We start from the raw sequence: 23,296 nt of genomic DNA on the forward strand, positions 1-23,296 counted from the left end.
CTTAATAATTTCTAATAAAAGAATTATGTTATAGAACAATTTTTATCCCAAAAAAAAGTATACTTTTATGTAAAAATCTAAATATTTTCTAATAAAAGAATTATGTTATAGAATAAGAAATAGAGAAGAAATAGTAGAGAGAACTTAGAGAGAAATAAGCAAAAAGATTGAGAAAGGGAAGAAAGTTCCTTATTATTCCTTGATGAGGGGGTATATATAGTACATAATTGATGGGTTTACAACACCCTAATTACACATATAATGACCATAATGGCTACAAGCCCAATGTACCTCTACACTAATTATTATTTCATCACTCCCCTTTGGATGTACATTATCGAAAAACATGCCTCGTTAAACAGTGAGTTGATTATACATCCGATGTAGTAAGTACTACCTCCAGTTTTGTAGTTTTTGAGCATTATAATCAAGTTTTTTGAGTTTTATTTTAAAGTTTATGAGTTAATTCACTTAAACATTAAGTTAAAAAAAATTACAATATAACTCAATAACATTACACATAAGTTAAGTTAAATTTGATTTTTGCCGGCAAAAAATTAAAATGTAACTTATAAACTTTAAAAAGCTCAGAAAAAATACACATAAGCTTAATAACAAATGAGGTCTGAGGTACTACATCCGATGTATGTTCCTATTTATCCTCGTTAATATCTTACTAGAAAAACCCTATGGGAAAAAAATTAGTAAAGAAAAAGAGTACATTACTCCTCTAACACACAAACAAATAAGCTGTCTCGTTAAAACCTTTCTATGGAAATCCAGTGGGACAAAACTATAGATAAGGAAAAATAGTACAGCGTGTGTAGACTCCCCCTAATGGTTACATCACTTGTAAAACGTCAATGTTACTCGATCATGATGTGACAAAGTTTTTTTTATCTTGGAAATAGCTGCCATCATACTTGATCAACTTAATAGATATCTTCAAATAATAAGAATCATTGTTCGCTTCAAAATTCATAATATGACGATAATCATTCATAACGATTTTGCAGCTTCACTCCGAATGATCTCGTCACTTTAGTAGTTGAAATTACTTGAAATTTTTCTTTGCAAGACATATTATAATAATGTGCATGCATATGATATGTGACTAATTTCTAAATAATATGATATGAAAGAATGTAGTGATGCGATAAGAGGCTAATTCAAAGATGAATACTTAGTCTCTATATGCATATGATGACTCAATAATGCAAACTTCACAGTATTATTTTCAATATTCCGGAAGAAAAATGTTCGGAAATTGCACGAATGCTTTCTCCGCTTAGATAAAGTTGCCACACAAAATTTGAGCAACAACAGAAGGCATTTGAGGGTGCTGGTATGCGATAAACCAATCTCAACTAAAAATAAGATAATCAAATATTAAGACTACTCAAACTAAACTGAACTAATAAAATAAATAAACCTAAACTTAATAAAAATATACCTATGATTTTATGACTAGAAATTATTAGGACTACTTTACATAGAAATTTAATTTTTATTTGAGTGTTTTAAGTCTACTAACATATGGGATCAACTCACGGTTGTAAGTGATAAAAATAATTTCTATGTTAGTAATTTCTACTTGTGGCTAAAGCAAAATATTTTGCAGGTCAACACCAATATTCAAGGCGTAACTCGGAATATTGTCTTTGCAACTACTTGTTGTTGGCTGTGGAAGTGGCGTTACAATGCCATTTTTCAATCAAAGGTTCGCCCTTATAATGCGCGGGGTTTTATATATCTTGTCACAAGCTGGTGAAATAGCTAGGGCTTGGCTTGAATATGGCCATGAGGGCATGAACATGCCTATGGGGCAAATAATGGTTAGATGGGAACCCTCTTCACTTGATACATTGAAGCTAGAGCGTTGATGGATGCTCAAAGGGAAATCATGGATTAGCTGGCGCAGGAGGTTTATGCCGCAACAACAATGGAGAGTGGGTTTTTTGCTTTGTCTTAAACCTTGGCTATGCTACCGTGACTCTAGCTGAGCTTCGCGGTTTATAGTTTGGCCTTATGGCTAGAAGAATCAAAGTAAGAGAACTTCTTGTGGAGTCGGATTTAAAGATTGTGGTGAAGTTTGTTAATGGTAATACTGAAGATAGCTAATGGTGAAGAATATGTACTCCTACATGTGTATATGTTAGCAAATTTTTGTCTCCATAAGTTGTCAAATTTGGCACTTGGATTTCCTCTTAGTGACCATGAGCTTTATGCTCTTCATGGGTCCTCCATGATGCACAAGGCTTTAGTATAACTCGATCTATAGCTATGTAATTTGGCTTCGGCCTCCATTTTTTCCTCAAAAAAAAATTATTTTTTTTATTTTGACCTAAAAATTGAATAGACAAACATATAAAAAAAATTCGTTTTCCAATGTCTCGGGACCCGGGGTCTTTCTACTGGATATTGTCTAGATCCGGCAATGATTATAATCCCATAATATGGTTATTAGGTTATATGGGGATCAAGGAAAATTATGATTGAATAGCTGCCACACCATTAAACCAATACACCATATAAAATTTGACGAGGGTTTACGTTGTTAGGGTTTTGCAATTATAGTATGTAAAATCGTTTTACATAAGACTAATTCGAAGAAAATCGATAATGGAGACGGGAGTTCCACCTACACATCGCTATCCTACTCGCTGGAAACTTGGTCGCCACAATTCTCATTCTACTCTTTCTCTGGTACTTCGTTAATTTTGTACCCCGTATTTAATTTTATCTTTTTCATCACAAAAAAACAAAAAACAATTTATTAATTTTTTGTAGCACAACTCTGTTTCAAACCATTGTTATACGTTATAATTTTTCAGGAAGCGAGAGTGGATAACAAGGCAAAAGAAAGAGTTTTTGGTCCTTGCAAGCGAAAACGCACGGAAAAAGAAACACATATGAGTATTAACTACCTTCCTAGAGAGCTCATACTTAACATTCTACTGTTTCTTCCTGCTAAACTCGTGCAGGACGTTATGAGATACGTGTGCAAGCAGTGGTATGATATAGTTAGAGACCCTTATTTTGTTAGAGCGCATTGCCAAATGCCTACGACTACTAATTCTGACTCTTTCATCATACAAGGTCGCTATACGAGACATACTATGTGTTTTGTTGCTTATGAGGACGATGCTAAATCAGTCAAGCTAACAAAAATACAATTACCCTTCTGAGCCATGATTCAGGGTTCATGTAATGGCTTAGTCTTGTTTTGTGATAATTATGATATACTCCGAAAGGTTCATCTTATGAATCCTCTTACGAAACTAATAGTAAATCTGCCTCCCGTCATGCCTGTGGTGTTGCGGAACCTTTTCTACACAACGTATGGTTTTGCAGTTAATTCCTCCGGTCAGTATAAAGTAGTGCATATTTCAATCTATGCTTACCCTTCTAGTTGTGAAATGAGTGTGTTTACTATCGGTGTTGATAAATCTTGGAGACCTATTGATCTTCAACATCTTCTAGGTACACCAATGAACAAGGTAGTATCCATGATTAATATGCCTAAGGGTCGTCGTGGGCTCCTTATCGCAGGGTTTTTGTATTGGTGTAGTACTTCATCTGTGTATTCCTTGGCTATGGATGTTGATACAGAAACCCTTTATTTGATTACTTGGCCAGCGAGCGTAGATAGGGAACGTTGTAATAGGCACTTTATAAGTATGGGAACAACTCTAGGATTAATGGCCCAAAGCGACTCTAATCCTGATATATGGAAGCTTCTAAAATTGACAGACGTAAAATCTAGTGAGTGGACTGAAATTTTCATGATCGATATTGGAGCAATGGTTACTAAAGGTAAATGGACGATGACCTATGAAGCCATGCCTATAAAGCCTGTAAGCTTGATTCATGGAGAGTTACACTTTTATAAGGATGTTAGCTTGAAGTGGTGCAGGTTCGCTCGTTATAATCTGGCCAACGAAAGCCTTGTGTCTTCCGGAGTCAACATACCGTGTGATGCTACCTCTACTTTTCATCATGTACAAACTTTTGTTTCACCGAAGAATTGCTACCCTTGACTCCTTTAAAACTTGAATAGTCACGGAATACTCCTTTGTCTCAATGAATAGTTTACACTTGGCAAGTGTAAACATTGACTGAGCCGGAAAGAGTAGTTAATTATTATTATTATTAAGAAACTAATCCGTATTAGTTATGAAATTCTTATGTACTCGTATTGTTTTCCGACTATTTATAATGTTTTGTCATTGTTATAGTACTAGATAAGTTCTAGATCTTGCACCTATTTCCACATGTTTTTTTTGGGAAGTGTTAGGGCGACACCTGGTGTTACCGAGTTTCGGTAACACCCTAATAAAAAAATAGTAAAAAACAAAAAATTGAAAAGTAGTTTTCGTTTTTGTGCCAATATCGTAGGGATAAAAACGTACTTTACAATTTGTTAAATTAAAGAAATAAAATATTAAGATACTGAGCAAAACTAAATTATATCTAATATTATATCATAACAAATACCTGTTTATCTTCATCAAATCATACATTCATATGTTCATCAATTTAACAAAAAAACGAGAGTTGATTCACATAGAAGAACAAATAGCTATTTAGTATTCGGTAATATCATTAAAGGCGAAGACAAAAAAACGAGAGTTGATTCACATAAAAGAACAAATAGCTATTTGTATTCTGTAATATCATTAAAGGCGAAGAGATGAACTTGACCTTGTATGTCATAGTTACTCTAATATGAGATCCGATACTTTTATTTCCGAAATAAAGTTAACAATGAATTACTCCGTATAATGCGAGGTACCTCTATCGAGGCCTGAACCGTAAATGAATTCTCAAACCTCGGACTGCCATTATACATTATTTATACCCAGGTGATTATCTAATAATGCTTTTAGTCACCAATACAAAAACTAACGACTCTCATCTTAACCAAAGCCTACGGAAAAGACGATAAACATACCAGAATTGCAATCTTTCAAAATCTATTTTTCTTTTAATTTATGATTATCATTTTGTTAAAATTAATTAATTAGTTAAGTCCCTAAATTACCCTTAGATACTAATTAGTTTGAAATTAGAATTTTGGAGGGAAAGCAAAATGGCTAAGAAATTTACAATAATACCCCGGGTGTCGCACAATTTGAGTAACACCTGGTGTCGCCATCTCATTTTCCTTTTTTTATGTGTGCAAATTTGTAGAAATCATTTTCATCTACTTATGCTAATCAGTTAAGCTTAGTTCAATTCACCCAAATTCAACCACAATTTCCTAGTAACACAACACCTTCGTTTCCATTAAATAATTAACCATTATAAGAACCCGAGATTATGGCAGGGGACAGAAATTCAATTTCCGTTACCCTAACTGATTTATTATAGTCTGCCTCGACATAATATGTGTTGGATTAATCTCCCCAAAACTCCTAATACTAAATGGTGAAATAAGTGTGTTGATGTTACAATGTAAATGTGTAGATGGATTACGTTTTACAAGATGGAACATACAATGCACTATATCTTATGAGATTGTTTTAATTAGAACAATCAATAACTTGTTGGAGGTTTTGAGATTGGTGGTAATAGTTTTAATACACACAAAATATAGAGAGATAAATTAGTTTATATGGGTGAGAATACTTCTTGTTCTAAAGGAGAGAAAAGAGAGTGTTTAACATCCGTTAGAGATAATAAGAGTGAGATAAAATTTGAGAGGGAGTGACAATACGAGTGTGTGATTGTACTCTATAAACTTTGTAATTTCTTATTAGTGAATTAATTTGTCGAGAGAGCCGTGGTTTTTCCCTTAGTTGAGAATAGTTCCACTTGAGAAATTGTAGTGTCACTTTATTTGCTCTTACTTACGTTCGTGGTGTGTGTTCCTTCGTAGTATCGTTGTTGGGTGATATTCTTCCCGCACCGAGTTTACAGGACGCTTCCCCAACAATATGAAAGTAGCTTACTACGATCATGCACGAGGAAACGGGTAGACTTAGTAATAGACATTTGACAATGCGCTCTAATAAAAATTGGGTCGCTAACTATATCGTTCCCCTGCTTGCACACTTTTCTCGCAACCTTATGCAGAACTTCAGCTGGAAGAAGAATTAGGATGTTAAATAATGATTTGTCTTTCGCCTTGTCGTCCACTCTCGCCTCCAAAAAAATCGAAAACTGTAACAAGTGAGCAGACGAAACAGAATAATTATGCTACGAATTACTAACTCCAATTAATAAATTCTTTACGTTTAATTAAAATACGGCTCATACAAGAATAAACACAAAAAATTTATTAAACTGGAGTAGATTCCCTCTTTTGTTTTTATTCTTGTATGAGCCGTATTTTAATTAAACACAAAATTTATTAAACTGGAGTAAGTAATTCGTAGCATAATTATTTTGTTTCGTCTGCTTACTTGTTACAATTTTTGATTTTTTTGGAGGCGAGAGTGGACGACAAGGTGAAAGACAAATAATTTGTTCTCGAAAGCGAAAACAAAGTGAAAAAGAAACACATATGTAGGAGTTTTATCAATCTTCCTAAAGAGGTGACATTTAACATCCTAATTCTTCTTCCATCCGAAGTCCTGCATAAGGTTGCAAGAAAAGTTTGCATCACGATTCACGAATGCTTTGTATATATTGGCTCTAAATCGGAAACTTATTCAGTAGTTTTTTATAAAAAATAAGCATAATAGTTAATTATTTAATGGAAACGAAGGTGTTACTAGGAAATCGTGGTTGAATTCGGCTGAATTGAACTAAGCTTAACTAATTAGCATAAGTAGATGAAAATGATTTATACAAATTTGCACACATAAGAAAACAACCTTTGGAAATTAGTAGAGATCACATATCCTACTTTAATGTCTCATCTTATATCTCATCCTCTTAAAGAACTTGACACATCACACTTAAATAATAAAAATGATAATATTATATCTTAAAGTGCTAATGTGTCACTAGGAGAAATAATGAGACACAAGGTGAGACATGAAATAGGACAAAAGATCTGCTCTGTGTGGAAATAGTTGCAAGATCTAGTACTATAACAATGACAAAACATTATAAATAGTCGGAAAACAATACGAGGACATAAGAATTTCATAACTAATACGGATTCGTTTCTTAATAATAATAATAATAATAATAATAATAATAATAATAATAATAATGACTAACTACTATCTCTGTCTCAGTCAATAGTTTACGCTTGACTTATTTCCCCCTCATAAAATAAAGCAAGTGTGAACTATTCATTGGGACAAAGGAGTATTCCGTGTCTACTCAAGTTTTAAGGGGGTGTTTGGTTCAAACATCCTAGGTATAAGGTATGGATTTGGAATGAGTTAAACTCATACCTTGTGTTTGGTTCACTATTTTTGTAATTTGATACCCATACCTCAAACCTATAAGGCATGAGTTTCTCATACCCAAGGTGGAGAGGTGGGTATGAGAATGATACTTTGGGTATCATATTAAAGAAGTGTTGGGGAAAAAATTAGCATTAAAAAAAAATATTTTTTTCTCGCAAAACTAAATACATCCATATAATTATTTTTTTCTCGAATTCTTTTTTTCCGTGAAAAATACAAACGATGATTTTTCTTGAACATTTTTAATACTCCGTAATAGTTAAGAATAGAAGTATTAAGATATCAAAAGAAGATTAAAATATGTATAAAAAACTATATTCAAGTTTTTAACTAATTAATATATGAAAATTTATAGAAGAAAATTAATACATAAGTAATTGGTACAATGAATAATACTCCCTCTGTCCCGGTCATTTGTTGTCCTTTTCCATTTTGAGGTGTCTCAGTCATTTGTTGTCCTTTCTATTTTAAGAAAGAATTTAATGAGTAATTTGATAATTCACACTCAATTCATTACACTTGTCATTTAGTAATTGACCCCCCTCCCCTTTCCTTGGTCTTTGTGCCAAAACCAAAGGACAACAATTGACCGGGACGGAGGGAGTAATAGACATACAAACAAAAAAGTTCATTCCTCATTCCGGAGTTGAACCAAACATAAGGTATGAGGAATGGAGTTTCAAACCCATACCACCCTTATTTGATTTATGTTTCCATACCGATACCTTTATGCAAACCAAACGCCCTTAAAGGAGTCAAGGGTAGCAATTCTTCGGTGAAACAAAAGTTTGTACATGATGAAAAGTAGAGGTAGCATCACACGATATGTTGACTCCGGAAGACACAAGGCTTTCGTTGGCCAGATTATAACGAACGAACCTGGACCACTCCGTGCTAACACCATAATAAAAGCGTAACTCTCCATGAATCAAGCTTACAGGCTTTATAGGCACGGCTTTATAGGTCGTCCACTTACCTTTAGTAACCTTGTTAACTATTGCTCCAATATTGATCATGGAAATTTCAGTCCACTCACTAGATTTTACGTCTGTCAATTTTAGAAGCTTCCATATATCAGGATTAGAGTCGTCTTGGGCCATTAATCCTAGAGTTGTTCCCATACTTATAAAGTGCCTATCAAAACGTTCCTTATCTACGCTCGCTGGCCAAGTAATCAAATAAAGAGTTTCTGTATCGACATCCATAGCCAAAGAATACGCGGATGAAGTACTACACCAATACAAAAATCCTGCGATAAGGAGCCCAGGATTCCAAAATGGACAAGTCATGTCTCCGTAGTTCAGGGGTGTACCTAGAAGATGTTGAAGCTCAATAGGCGGTCTCCAAGATTTATCAACCCCGATAGTAAACACACTCATTTCACAACTAGAAGGGGAGACATAGAAGGAAATATGCCCTACTTTATACTGACCGGAGGAATTAACTGCAAAACCATACGTTGTATAGAAAAGGTGCCGCAACACCACAGGCATGACGGGAGGCATATTTACTATTAGTTTCCTAAGAGGATTCATAAGATGAACCTTTCGGCGTGTATCCCAATTATCACAAAACAAGACTAAGCCATTACATGAACCCTGAATCATGGCTCGGAAGGGTAATTGTATTTCTGTTAGCTTGACTGAATAAGCAACGTCTTCATGAACAACAACATACATATTATGTCTCGTATAGCGACCTTGTATGATGAAAGAGTCAGAATTAGTAGTCGTTGGCATTTGGCAATGCGCTCTAATAAAAAACGAGTCTGTAATTATATCGTACCACTGCTTGCACACGTATCTCACAACATCATGTAGGAGTTTAGTAGGAAGAAACAGTAGGATGTTAAATATGACCTCTTTAGGAAGGTCGTTAATACTCGTATGTGTTTCTTTATCTTTTCGTTTTCGCTTGCAGGGAACAAAAACTCTGTCTTTCGCCTTTTCGTCCACTCTTGGCTCCTGCACAAATATTTTTCTTTTACTTTTGATTAAAATACTCTCTCTCATTAATATTATTTTTTTCTTTTACTTTTTATTAAAATACTTCTCATACAAGAATAAAAACGGCAAGAATCTATTCGTATAAAAAGATCTCCTAAGTTTCATAAATTTTTGGAAAGGAAAATGAAAGGGCGCCACCGGGTAACACCTAATTTGGGCGCCACCCTCTCACATGGGATGAGTGGGGACCCCTTTAATAAACAATTGGTATGAGAGGGTGGCACCCAATTTGATCGTCACCTGGTAACGCTCTATCACTATCCAGAAAAGAGTAAATTAAGTACGGAGTACAAAATTAAGGAAGTACCTGAGAAAGAGAAGAATGAGAATTGTGGCGACCAAGTTTCCAGCGAGTAGGATAGCGATGTGTAGGCGGAACTCCCGTCTCCATCATCGATTTTCTTACGTACTATAATTGCAGAACCCCAATAGCGTCAACCCTCACCAACTTTTTATAAGGCGTATTGGTTTAATGGATTATTATAATCATAACTTTCCTTGATCCACCATATATAACTTAATAAGTAATCTCCTATTTACTAAAGGGTTTTTGTAACCTATGCCCACTAGGTATAGGTTAAGAAACTAAAATAGAAAATAATTAAATAATTAAATGTATTTCTTGTATAGAAAAGTAGAAGTGATAAGATATTACGGAGTACAATTTTTCCATGAAAATATCATTTAATACTTTTCTTTTTTGATTTTTTATCATATGCCCACTAGGCATATGTTAGAAAAACCGTTTATCCAGAGCCTCCATTTACTATGCTCATTGTCCTCCTCCTTCATTACGCCTAGACCGGTTCCCAAACTTACTGGGTTGACCGGATTAGTTATACTTAAGCCGGCTGGCCAGAAAAATTGATAAATGGTTTCTGTTATCAACATCCATGCACACTTTTCTCACAACCTCATGCAGGAAGAAGAGAATTAGGATGTCAAATGTCACCTCTCTAGGAAGATCGATAAAACTGTAACAATCAAGCTCATGAAAGCACAAATTAATAAATTCTTTACGTTTGATTAAAATACTTCTCATAACAGGATAAAAAAGAGAAAAATCTACTCGTATCGAAAAGGGCTCCTAATTATTTTTATAAATTCTGTTTCATTGATCGAGCAATTCTAAGGCTTAAACTAAAAACATGAACCTTCATAGAGGGAAAGAAAGAATAAATAAAATACAAAATTTTAATGCGAGCTCGAGCCAAACTCGAGCCTATATATAATTGCTAATTTTTTGTTTTTTTTTTCTTTCGATATTTTCAATAAGAAGGTTCGAAGGTTATATGTAAAAATATTTGACAAATTAGTGTGACATTAGATATCTGTGATACAAATAAATAATCATGATAGAATATTTTTATAACATATGAGCAATATTTTATCTAATCACAGAAGTTCGAGCCGCTCGCGAGCTTTTCGAGTCGAGCCAGTGTTTGCTCGGCTTGACTCGTTAAACTCTCGAGCCGAGCCCGAGCCCGAGTCGAGCTCGCACGAGCCGAGCTTTGTCCGAGCCAATCTCGAGTTGCTCGCGAGCTGTCTCGTCTCATTAACAGCCCTATGTGCAACTATTCAATTATCATAAGAGACCGTCTCGTCTCTTCAAAGTATTTGTGTTATTATCTACAAAATTCCCCATATTATGGTATCTTACAAAGTCATAACTTTTGTATAGGATTATCCAAATTTTTAGGCAAAAAACTAAAAATAAAATAGTTTAAAAGTAGTAGTCTTTATATTTTTATTTTATTCAGTTCAGCTCAGATTTTCCTTAACTTTTTAACTTGACTTTTATTCTATTTATCGTCCACTTGCCGCCGTGGCCCTCGCCCCACCCCAACACCACGACCGCCGCTCTTTACTCTAAAAAACCCTCCCCTACCCTCGAAATCCCCTTTCCCATCCCAAAAGCACATATAGTCTTTATTAATTCTTTACTAGTTTAGTTTAGTTCACTTTTACATAAATGAGCTTAATGGAGTATCGCGTCTTGTCAAACGTGGAGGGAATACCGTAGCTCATTATATGTACCAACTATTACGTTTGACACAAGAACTCGAGACCATGGCAGGTGACGGAGATTTAATTACAGTTACCTTGCCTTATTTAATATCGTCTTCCTTGACGGAATTAGGTGCAAAAGATCGATCAAGGGGAGTTAACCCTTCATCACGGCTAGTATCGAGTACTAAAATAATGACTAATCGACGTAAATACTTGAACACAACACGAACAACATATATAGAAATTTCATAAATAGTTTTATAAAGATAGAAGAGTACTGTATAAGTTTGTTACGGCGTAATAATTACAAAGGCATCGTCTATTCAAGTTTTGATGAAGTTAAGCGTAGCATTTTTCGGGGTGAAACTGAAGTTGGTACATGATGAATACAAAAGGTATGCCAATGTGGCACCTTGACATCGAAAGACGTAAAGCTTCCGTCGGCCAGATTATAACGAATCATCCAAGTGAACGCTGCATCAACGCGAGTATAGAAACATAACTCTTCACCAATCAAGCTAATCGGCTTTATATGCAGGTATATTTTGGAGTCACAATAATTCCATTTACCATTACTAACCTTGCTAATTATTGCTCCAATATTGATCGTGTCGATTTCAGTCCATTCACTAGATTTTACGTCTGTCAATCTAAGAAACTTCCATATACCACGCTTACGGTCAATTTCACCCATTAAGCCTAGAGCAGTTCCCATATTTATAAAGTAGTTGTCACAAAATTCCCATGTTAATTCCTCTGGCGGCCATGAAATCACATAAAGCGTTTCTGTATCGACATCCATGGCCAAAGAAACGTAATTACGACTACCCCAATATAGAAATCCTGCAACAAGGAGCCCACCAGTATTAAATGTTTGAGTCGTGTCTATGTAATCGATATGTCTCCAAGCTTTATCAACGCCGATAGTAAACACGCTCATTTCAAGTCTATCTGTCTTATAGAGGGAAAGTTGCACCAGTTTATACTGACCAGACGAATTAACTGCAAAACTATACGATATATTGTAAGCTTCCCGCAGAACCACAGGAACGACAAGTGGCAGACTAACTATTAGTTTCCTAAGAGGATTCATAATATAAACCTTTAGTAAATCCCAGTTATCACAAAACAAAACTAAACCATTACATGAACCCTTGATCATGACCGGGAATGGTAATTTTATTTTTGTTATAACACCGTCTTGGTCAGCACAATACACCTTATGTCTCTTAATGTGATTTTGTATGATGAAATAGGCAGAAGTAGTAGTAGTAGTAGTAGGCATTTGGCAATGCGCTCTAACAAAAAAGGGGTCGTTGATTATATCGTACCACTGCTTGCAGACGTATCTCACAACCTCCTGCAGGAGGTTAGCAGGAAGAAGAAGAAAGATGTCAAATAATACCTCTCTAGGAAGGTAGATAATACTCTCTTGTCTTTGTTTTTCTTTTCGTTTCCGTTTGTAGGGAACAAAAACATTGTCTTTCGCCTTGTCGTCCACTTTTGGCTCCTGGAAAATTATAAAGTGTAAACAATGGAGCACACGAAACAAAATTACTCCCGGGTGTACAAGATTATCGTACACCCTAACCAATGATAAACTTTTAATCATATTTCATTTAGATTTTGCTTTATTATTTATGGAAAGTGTGGGTAATTCTAATAATCTTATTGGCTCGGGTGTACGATAACGTGGTACACCCGGTGTACCCAAGAATTTTTCTAAAGTGTAAACAATGGAGCACACGAAACAAAATTACTCCCTCCCATACAAGATTAAAAACAAGAAAAATCGATTCTTACTGAAAAGGGATCCTAATAATCTAAGGCTTAAAACTATAAACGTAATATGAACTCTTGTTGATGGAAAAGAAAAAACAAATTATAAAAATAATGAAGTACCTGAGAAAGAGAAGAATGAGAATTGTGACGATGACCAAGTTTCCAGCGAGTTGGATAGCGATGCGTCGGTGGAACTAGTTCAATTATGTTTAAATTATTGATAAACAAAAGTTCGTGGTTGGTATAGTTGATCAATGAACTATTAGTGCTTTTGCATAGGTGTTTTGTCATTTAGTAGTTATTAATTCAGTTGTAAAACATCAAGTAACATGGTAAGCGTATGTAATTAGTTTTTCCATTATTGTTATAGGTATCACTGATTTTAAGTAAAGACAAAACATTATGTCCATAAATATAGTATAGCTCACCAAATGAATCACCCTTAATAACTGAGACAGACCTTTATGAATTTTGCAACTTATTTTAACCTATAACAACTACGTAAAACTAAATGGTTTTACGTTAAACAACAAGTATCATAATTATCTATGTTTAGTGTGTTTAGAGCAATGTTAGATCTCCTATAGCAAAAGTTTTTCTCGATTATCTACAATTAATTAAGAGAGTGTTTTGCTCTTTATATACCTTCTCGTAAAATCAAAACCATACTAAATTCCAATAAAATTAGTAGTCTCTAAACAATAGTACAAAAATATATGTGATTCTGTTACATAGAATGCATGAGACTCCCATTAGGATTATCTTTAAAAATATGTATATTGAATGTTCTAAGAATTTGTTGAACAACAAATTGTAAACATTGGTTTACATTGTCATGCTTTGATAGTAGAAGTCAATTAAGTTGATAAAAAAAGGTCCAACAATCTTGAAAATAGGAACACAAAAAACTTTTGGGTTGATTATTGATGGATCATCGGTCTCTTTAACTTAAATTAAAGCTACTCCTTTTGGTATTAATTATATCAGTTGTATAGAATCCGAAGACACAGTTGTATAATGTAATTACCTATTTTTATAGTTGTATGCACCACCGATTTTAGTTAATTTAAAACGTCATTCCTAAAAATGTGGTTTAATTCCATAAAATGAACACATGATAACTGAGGCCGATTTTATAAGATTCACAAATTAGATTAACTTACAACATTTACGAATATTCCATTTTGTAAGCATACGACCGTGTAAATGTTGAATGGTGGTACGAAAAACAACATGTATCTCAATTATATATGTAGCCTGTTTGGAGGATTTTTGTTAGATATCTAAACAATAAAAATTTGTTTTTGATTATTGACCATTAAGACTGGTTGTTCCCTATGAACTTCATGTAAAATATATAATACGAAATTTAATTTTTTAGATGTGAGATATATTTTTAAGTGAATTAACGGTCAAATTTTTCAAAGTTTGACCTGTAAAAAACCCATTTCGTTAATTAGTTTGTGTTTGAGCCCCATTTTCGAAAATAAATTCTCTCTTAACCATATCAAAACAACAACCCATCATCTTTCAAACCCTCGATGAAATTAACCCCTATACCCATGTCTCTCGTAAGTCGTAATCACATTCTCAGCAAACCGACCTGACTTAGAATCCTCGTAATCATTCTTTTCTCAAACAAGTCTATCTCAAACAAGTCTATCGCCAAAGACTCTAATTGTGCTCCTCGTTATTTGATAAAACAAACCGATTTTCAGGTCAAAAATTCATCACCAACTCATCCGAGTAGGAATCAGTCTAACCCATTTAGTTGAATGGCGTACAAAATGTGAACTCGTAATAAGAGCCTTACACAACAACAAGTTTACTTAACGTACTGTTAGCTTTACGCCTTGTGGTAGCTTCATTTGGAGCATTACTAGTCGTTCTCGCTTATCGTTGTCATTCAGCGGGATAAAGTCAACAATGATCTCTTCAAGCATACTAGCATTCTCAAGCACAAAGAATGCAAGCTCAAGGTCCACTGCAGTTCCCCGGTACCCAACAATCTCCAACGTTTTCAAGCATTTCAGGGGAGAGCTACACCTAACCCACTTGCGTACTTCCCGATCGAATCCCTTTTTGGTTTTAAATTTCTCCAACTACAAAGATGACAAATTAATATCCGACACGTGTCAGCGTGTCTCGAGTAACACAGGTTTAAACATAGCTATGACTTGAAAAGTACAAATGGGTAATTACTAATTAGGATATTCTCCCGTGTACCCCTCAACTTTTTCATTTTCTATGATGTACCCCTCTTTTCTTGCAAAAAAAACTTTGACCGTCAATAACTCTTGGCTACAAGTTCAGAATACGATAATTTGTTTTTTCAAATTGATCGTCTTTAAGAGGTCTTCAGTTTGAAAAAAAATTCATCGACATTTAAACTCGTAGTTGGGAATTATAGTCGGTCAGAGTTTATTCATTAAAAAAGTTTGATGACCATAACTACCGGCTACGTGTTCAAAAAACGGTGAATTGTTTTTTCAAATTCAAGGTCTTGACGAGATAATTGGTTTGAAAAACAAAATTACCGTTTTCTGAACTCGTAACAGAGAATTATTGTCGGTCAAAGTTTTTTTGTGAAAAACGAAAGGTATAATAGGAATATTTATAATAGTTGGGCTTCAACCATCACCTTAAGGTTTTGGTTGAGATGGTTCATCTATCATGGATCAGAGCCAGTGTGACCGAATGTCACGGGTTCGAATCCTGGCAACCTCAAAACCCCTCAAAAACTCTCGAAGTGGAAACCCAGCACACGGTACGGGGGAGCCGGTGCACAACTAACCACTCTTCAAGCCCAACGGGCATTTGAGTGAGGGAGCGTAATAGGAATATTTATAATAGTTGGGCTTCAACCATCACTTTAAGGTTTTGGTTGAGATGGTTCATCTATCAAGGTACACCATAGAAAACGAAAATATTCAGGAGTACACGAGAGAATATCCCTTACTAATTAACAGAAGACAATGATAAGTGAGAGCAAGGAAAGGGGGTTCATACTTCATACCCTTAATGTCAGCTTCTGCAGATTAGGGGATGCATCAATCACGAATCTACATTTATAGAGCCATGAGTCTCTCGTTGCATACGTAACCGTCAGTTCTAGATGTTGAAGTTTTGGCATAGCAACACCATTCACCAAATCCCCCTATGTAATATGAGGACATGAAAAATTAGTTAAGAGTCGGGGACAGTATCCATTACAAGCTTGTGACGGGTCAAATAAAACTCACGTGGTTAGATAAAAACAATCATCTTGTGACAGATATACCTATCACAAGGAAGACTTACTGTTAGTCAAATAAGGAGCTCACTCGCACTTACCGTCAAAGGTAGAGTTAGGTCAAGCATCAGATTCAGATACACCAACTGGGACAAAATGTCGGAAAGGTTGTCAAATGCATAGGGCAATGTAACTTCCTCGCCAATTGACATCTTAAAGAGAGACCGAGCATCCACAATGTGTAGCTCAATACGAAATACGCTATTAAGTGTCAAAGAATGAAGCTTTCGGGCTGAAACATCAATTTTCCTGAGTTTGCAGCAGTACGAGACCTCTAACTGTCTTACATGTATTGAACCGGTTACTCTAGTTAAACATCTTGATCCTTCAATGCACAACATCTCAAGGAGTGGGCAAGAAAGAGGGAGGTAATCAACGAATTCATCAGTGACATTGACGTATCTCAGACAAAGAGACGTTAGAAAAGACGACTTGAAGTCGCTAGTGAACCTAGGTGGAAGATCAAGAGACTGACAATAGACCTCATACATACGGTAATCGCGAACAGGCAGTTTTCTCTGAATTGTTGTAAAGTTGAGCTCAAGCCTTTTAACTTGTTTATCTAGCGCAAACGCCACCCACTTATCAACATAAGATTGCGTACTTTGCTCCAAATCAAACGTGATTCGAAGTTCATCTATAGTTGTTCCCAAATGTTTTCCGAGAACACGATCAACCCTCCATAGAAAACAAGCTTTTTCTTCAACAATTGCCTCCCAACTATCCCAAATCTTTTCCTTGGGATGGTAATCTTGGAATATCAAGACCGGAAAATATCGCCATGTGACTTCACATTGGCGGGGGAAACAAGACTAAATCTTGCGGCTTCTTTTATGGTAAAGGAAGACATTATTGACACTAAAATATCTTCAGGCAGCTCACTGAAAAGATCATCATTCTCTTCAGCAAAACCTTTGCTGCATGATTTAAGGGTCGCCATAACTTATTTATTTACGCAGTCGAGCCTGGACACAACAAATTTATTTATGAGATTATATATATTGGAAAGTTACCTGCTTTTATATAATGAATTTAGAAAGGAAAGATTGCTTCTTTTGCATAGAATTAATATAGACAAACGGAAAGGAAGCTGTTTTATGGTTAGGCAGTTTGGACGAGGGTTTCTATACGGCACATGCCAAGATTAATAATTATTTTTTATTTTTTTATTTTTTTTTGAGGGAACTTCTTTAAACAGTTAGTCTTGCTGAAGACGGGTCGGAGCAAGTGACGGATAATGCCACTCACAAAATGATATCCGTCACTCCAAAGTGACGGATACGTGCCGTCTTCAATGAGATTTTGTGTTCTTTAAAAACACAACTTCTCAGATTTATTGCAGATTAAAATCTCAAATTCTTTGGTCACATGATGGACATTAATAGATGTTTTGAATTGGCCTAGGTATACACTGGGCCGGGCCAAGGGGCAGGCTGGGCTGGGTGGATGCAGCACTGACCCGGCACTAAATAAAGACAAGGCTGGTCCGGGCCAGTGCTGGGCCACTTTTGCCTGGCACTAAACCGGCCCACTCAGTAACGGGCTAGTGCCGGACCCTGGGCCTCTATTTTTTTTATTTTGTGTTTGGACCAGGCCGGGCTGAGGAAGTCGTGGCACTAGCCCGGCACTAGGGGATGACCAGGCTGGGCCGTGTGTTGACCGGGCCACCTTTTTCGGCCCACATACCCGGGCTGGGCTAGCCTGCCATGTTGTACACCTCTAATTGCAGATCAAAATCGTTCATAAAGATAGGACTCGGTGTGTCTGCCCTGATCGGTTCCCAGTAACAGAGAATATATCTCAAGAGCAAAAACTCGCGAGTCTCAATTCATACAAAAACACCATGAGAGGAACCATGGAATTTCAAGAGCAGAAACTCACAAGAAACAATCCTAGAACAAATACTCGAGAAAAAGAAAGACGAGGACATTTGGCCAAAATCATGGCGATTCACATGTATAAAATTCTGTACAGATAATTAGATAATGTTGACAATTTTAGATTACAACAAGAATCTAAAGCAACAATTCCTGTTTCCTACACTCAGATCTGCCCTGCCCTCATACAAGGCAGTCGGTTCGTTGATCACTGGCATTTACGAGTATTTCATAAACTCCTCCCAAAAGACAAATAACATGTTTAGCTCTTTCCTTCCTTTTTTTTTTTCATATTCATATGATTCTGATCAGAAATCATCATTTTCTGAATACAAAATACAGCTTGAGGGCATGGCGGAATTCTCAAACATCCAATTTGTCAAAAATTCGAAACCTTGGTGATACATTTATGGATCACAAAACAATGCACACACACACACTCATCCAGTCGTAGTCCTCGTAGATCAAAGTGTTTACCTCTGACAGCTTTGAAGAACTTGCTGCAACAAAATGGCAAAAATGCTGCCTATTGATATATTGATGATGTTGACAACGTCATTGTTAAGCTGCCAAAGACGAGATGAATCGTAAGATGCATATAGGGGCCATTACCCCAAGTAATTTCCAGCATTAGTATGATGTAGGCCAGTTCAAGTTAGAGAAATTTGAGGAAGATATTAGAATAAGCATGATACAGAAATGAGAAATTAGGCAAGGCAAAATGACTCGACCCAAGTAAGTGACTTGAGAGGCTGAGACGCTGATAAGACCCGAACAAAAATTCCTTAATATGACCTGAAACCATGTTAGACACGATCTGACTCTTGGCCTGGACTTTACTGGACCCAATAATAAATTAATGATCAGATCATTCCGATGTGGAATGAGTCAGCCTGAATTTCCGATTTGGTAGACCTATTAAAACTGCTGAGTTGCTGACAGATCATAAGATATTTAGCTGAATAATAGAACATGTGAGAGTACAGTCAGTAGCATATATACCCATTGATATCCTTCCTTCTCTTGAAACGTAGCGCCGATGAAACTTTCACCAAAATTAGCAATCTGAGAAGCTAGTACACACACAACCGCTTGCGTTGTATTTATCTGCGTCCAAATAAATATCAAGTCGGGGATAATTCTGAAAGATAACATAAACTCCGTTGAAATAGTGTGCAATTGTACAAGTAACATAATCAGTAGCAGGACATGTCAGACCTGGCCAGTAAGACAACCGACACAGGCAAGAAGAATTGATGCTAAAACCCCGGCTAGGGTTCCTTCAACACTAACAGCACCTTCTGTTCCCCTTGGAACTATTTTGAATGTTGTGACTAGGTACCTGCTCATAACCACCAAAAATCAGTTGTCTTGTGTGCTTAAAACGAACAAATTCTGTGTTATGACAAACTATGATTCTTAGATCTACAAGGCGCTAGACGTATGCCTCAATTTCAATTTTTTCAGAAACAAATATATGCAATTACCCCCCTCTTGCTAGCTGAAAATGTATAATAACATAACTAGATGAAAAAACATGGGAATTGCATAATAGTGCGTCTTGCTAGCTGCACCTTATGTATAAGGCATACCTTGCGCCCTTTGGCGTTTGGTTAGCACATAGACGATTAGACGCACTATTTTAAATTAAGCTATGATTGATCGAAAATGTCCAGATCACCCTTATAAATAACTTCATCATCAACAAGATTCACTATTTTATTGGCAATGATCAGCATAAAAAGTTTAAGTCCAGTTCTGTTTCGTATGAAAGCATCCAGTAAGCAGAAGATAACCATCTATAGAACGTAACGTTTCTATTCTTGTTACGATACAGATATTAAAAAGCTAAGGGAGTAGATTATGGTAAATTGCTTTTGGTTCACTGTTGGAACAATCAATCCTCAAAACAACAAATTTGTATACAAATGAGTTACGACCCACTCGTCACTATTTTCATATAGGTCAGCGTTGCCTCAAGTCCTTAACAGAAAGTCTGAGTCTGTTGATAAATCCTCACGCGGTTCAGGTATGACAGATAACAAACCTCGTCTAAATCTAAGCTGAGAAAGAATTTAGCCTACACGATCCTAATGCACCAAAAAAACGCTAACTGAGGCAGCTAGGCTCTTTCTTCTCCAATGATGAAGAAAGAGGGGACAAGGGGCTGCGACAAGAAATACAAAAATAGCTGAATTTTCATTGAAATATGCTTGTTACAGAAATTTGTTGATGCCCCCGCTAAAATTTTAAAGCTGTCATTTTCAGTTACCCCGTCTTCTCTATATATTACTATGTATTAACATAGGCCACACATCCCCACCTAATTCAACTCCTATACTTCCTCCAACGTCACTTCTTATTGAATAAGAAGCAATAGAGACGATACTTACAGCAGATAAGTAAATAAAGTACATGAAGCCAGTACACATGACCAATATGGTCGGACCTGTCTGCGTGGCATCCCCAGTTTATAAACAAAGTAATACAGTAAAATGGTTACTAGAATGCAAGAATATGATTTTCAGTTAAGCATTGCATTTCGGAAGAAACCTACCAACCTTCAAAGTGAAGATACACTATTTAATACATTGCAGCTATATACATTCCATAAACCAATCAAAAGTATTGATTAAATAACTTACGTTGTTTTACCGTATGCCTTTCCTATCTCACTGGAAACAGTATCACTTAGCTTGGTACAAAAGCTGGCAACAAAACCGAGTTGCCAAAGCTGAGACAGTGCCTTCCCTCCTATTCCATATATTGAAAGGCAAGCGCACACACAACCAGCTGCACTTGAACCAATCACACTAGCTGGTCCTCTTCTTCCTTTCTTTTTCTCTGCAATTCCTTGAGCCTCCTTCTGAGCCATCTTGACTTTTGTTGCTGCAGTACCCTAAAAGAAATAAAACGGAAAATGCAGCATCAAAACACATGTTTAATAATCAATTTCACCGTGCAAGGAATAAATAAGCCATGTAGAAGGGTGACATTACTTAAGCACACACAAAATGTAGCCAAAAGGAACTTGATGCATCAAAGCTCTCTATTTTCAGAATGCCTATAAAAAGAAACCTAATAATGCACATGAGAACAACTCCAAGTCTCAAGGGTCATTTACACCAGGACATGATCACATGACATTGCATTTATCGTGCTTGTTGATGAATATAGCAAAGTTACTTGACTTGGGCTTTGTATACTTTACGACTTTTAAAATGCAACAGTGATACAAGTAGCATGGTCCAAGAAACTGGAAACAAAGTTATTCACAAGTAAAGAATTTTAAGAGAAATTACACCATCAAAATACATATACTCAGATATGTGACAAGGCTTTATCATAAAAAGATAGAAACTTCACACCCGAAAAAGGAAATCCCACAAAGGCTTCATCAACAGCATTAACAGAATAAATTGAACTTCATTATATTAAGAGTTCCACAGCGTCGAACTAATAATTGCAACATGCAATGAAATCAAAAACTGATGTAGTCACATCAATTAAACCTCATCATGGCATAAAAGCAAATCAAACTTCTCAAATTAAGCCAAATGCAAGGATTTTCAACATGTTTAACACAAATAACAATATTACCCCAGTATCTCAAAATCTCCCACAAATAGGTTGTTTCTGAATGATCCAAACGAAAACTGAATCGATAAATGGCACTGCATCAAATAACTGGTACTTCAAAACGAAGAAGCGCACACATTTTACTTCAGAAATTCAACCAGAATCTAGAAAACAAAGCAAATATTACCAAATACAATAAAAAAGACAAACACTTTACATGGTGGCCAGTCAATTGAGCTACATCATCACAAGAAAACCAATCAAACTCCCCAAAAACATTGAGGGTCTGTTTGGATAGGAGGATTTGGAGGGAAGGAGAGGGGAGGGAAAGGAAGGGATGATAAATCCTTTGTTTGGTTAGCAAAATGGAGGTGGAGGGATTTTGAGGGGAGGGAAAATGAATCCCTCCACTTCCCCCTCCAAGCCAAATTATTTCCTCTCCAACAAAGGCAAGATTTGGAGGGAAAATGACCTCCTCCATTCTCCCTCCCCTTCCCTTCCATCCCTTTCTCTTCCCTCCTTCTCCCTCCCCTCCCTTTCCCTCCACTTTTGCTATCCAAACACACCCTGAATCAAATGCAATTCTATTACCCCAGTGCCTAAAGGGGCTCCCATAACTTGTGGGGCTAGGGAATCAGATGTCCGCAACTTTACCCTTGTGTTACCATCAAATGCAATTCTATTATACAACAAAAACATAACCACAGTGCCTCAAATTTCGGGGTTAGGGGGTCGGATATAGGCAGCTTTACCCTAGTGTTAGCATCAAATGCAATTCAGCCAATTCTATCATACAACAACAACATTACCCGTGTTAGCAACAAAAAGAGGCTATTTCCGAACAACAAAATCAAAATACAATTCAATTACAACAAACAAATTAACAAAGATAGAAACCTTACCAGAACAAAGTAAGTAGCAACAAGAACAAAACCCGAAAACCCGAAAGCGCGCCAAGTAAGAGTTCCCAACAAAAATGCACTAACAATTCCTGAAACAGACAACCCAGAAACCAACACAGGAGAACCCAATACAAAGATCAATGCATTTGAAACAATGGCAGATTGCCATGTGGCAGGATTTGATTGGACCAAGCTGGCGACTATCTCAATTGAAGATGCCTTAGTTGTCAAGAAAGATGTCATCTTTTTAGTGGAAGGAAACTTGGGATTGAAGGTATGGATATGGTGGTTGGAGATGAAATTGAGGGGTAGTTTGGGGAGAAGACATTGTTGGGGTAAGGAGAGTATTGGAAATGAAGGTAGTGAAGGTGTGAGGAAATGGGATTGTAGGGAAGCCATGGTTGTAACTTGGAGGAGGATTGTGATGGAGAGAAGGTTGGGGGAGCTGGGGATGTGGCATTTGAGATTTCTGACTAAAATC

At 36.2% G+C, this 23,296-nt stretch overlaps 2 protein-coding genes across 3 annotated transcripts; both read right to left on the reverse strand.

The window, feature by feature from the left end:
• Positions 1-14,876: 14,876 nt before the first annotated feature.
• On the reverse strand, positions 14,877-17,418 carry LOC141656302 (uncharacterized). Its single transcript, XM_074463142.1, has 3 exons — positions 16,499-17,418; positions 16,182-16,322; positions 14,877-15,267 (listed from the first exon to the last, which is right to left on the reverse strand). The coding sequence occupies exons 1-3, from the start codon at positions 16,946-16,948 to the stop codon at positions 14,995-14,997; spliced, it is 864 nt and encodes a 287-aa protein (XP_074319243.1). The 5' UTR covers positions 16,949-17,418; the 3' UTR covers positions 14,877-14,994.
• A 971-nt stretch (positions 17,419-18,389) lies between these two features.
• LOC141656304 (protein VTE6, chloroplastic-like) lies at positions 18,390-23,296 on the reverse strand. Of its 2 annotated transcripts, none has more exons than XR_012548461.1 (5): positions 22,816-23,291; positions 20,980-21,233; positions 19,553-19,676; positions 19,337-19,475; positions 18,390-18,900 (listed from the first exon to the last, which is right to left on the reverse strand). XR_012548461.1 is itself a non-coding variant. In XM_074463144.1 (5 exons), exons 1-5 carry the CDS (start codon positions 23,212-23,214, stop codon positions 18,808-18,810), a joined length of 975 nt encoding a protein of 324 aa, XP_074319245.1. In that variant the 5' UTR covers positions 23,215-23,296; the 3' UTR covers positions 18,390-18,807. The 2 variants fall into 2 exon arrangements, 1 of the variants encoding a protein (XP_074319245.1); XM_074463144.1 differs by having other exon boundaries at positions 19,337-19,441; positions 22,816-23,296.

The sequence above is a fragment of the Silene latifolia genome, chromosome 5 (assembly GCF_048544455.1).
Source record: "Silene latifolia isolate original U9 population chromosome 5, ASM4854445v1, whole genome shotgun sequence".
NCBI classification, from domain to species: Eukaryota; Viridiplantae; Streptophyta; class Magnoliopsida; order Caryophyllales; family Caryophyllaceae; genus Silene; species Silene latifolia.

What these genes read in the sequence shown, in the direction of transcription:
- LOC141656304 (XM_074463144.1), bottom strand. Translation starts at nt 23,214, where the DNA reads ATGGCTTCCCTACAATCCCATTTCCTCACACCTTCACTACCTTCATTT. An exon ending in TTGCTACTTACTTTGTTCTG is followed by an intron (nt 21,234 to 22,815) that starts GTAAGGTTTCTA and finishes TATTTCTTTTAG; the next exon opens with GGTACTGCAGCAACAAAAGT. An exon ending in AAGGCATACGGTAAAACAAC is followed by an intron (nt 19,677 to 20,979) that starts GTAAGTTATTTA and finishes GGTTATGAGCAG; the next exon opens with GTACCTAGTCACAACATTCA.
- LOC141656302 (XM_074463142.1), bottom strand. Translation starts at nt 16,948, where the DNA reads ATGTATGAGGTCTATTGTCAGTCTCTTGATCTTCCACCTAGGTTCACT. An exon ending in ACCTAACTCTACCTTTGACG is followed by an intron (nt 16,323 to 16,498) that starts GTAAGTGCGAGT and finishes CATATTACATAG; the next exon opens with GGGGATTTGGTGAATGGTGT. An exon ending in TGCAGAAGCTGACATTAAGG is followed by an intron (nt 15,268 to 16,181) that starts GTATGAAGTATG and finishes TCATCTTTGTAG; the next exon opens with TTGGAGAAATTTAAAACCAA.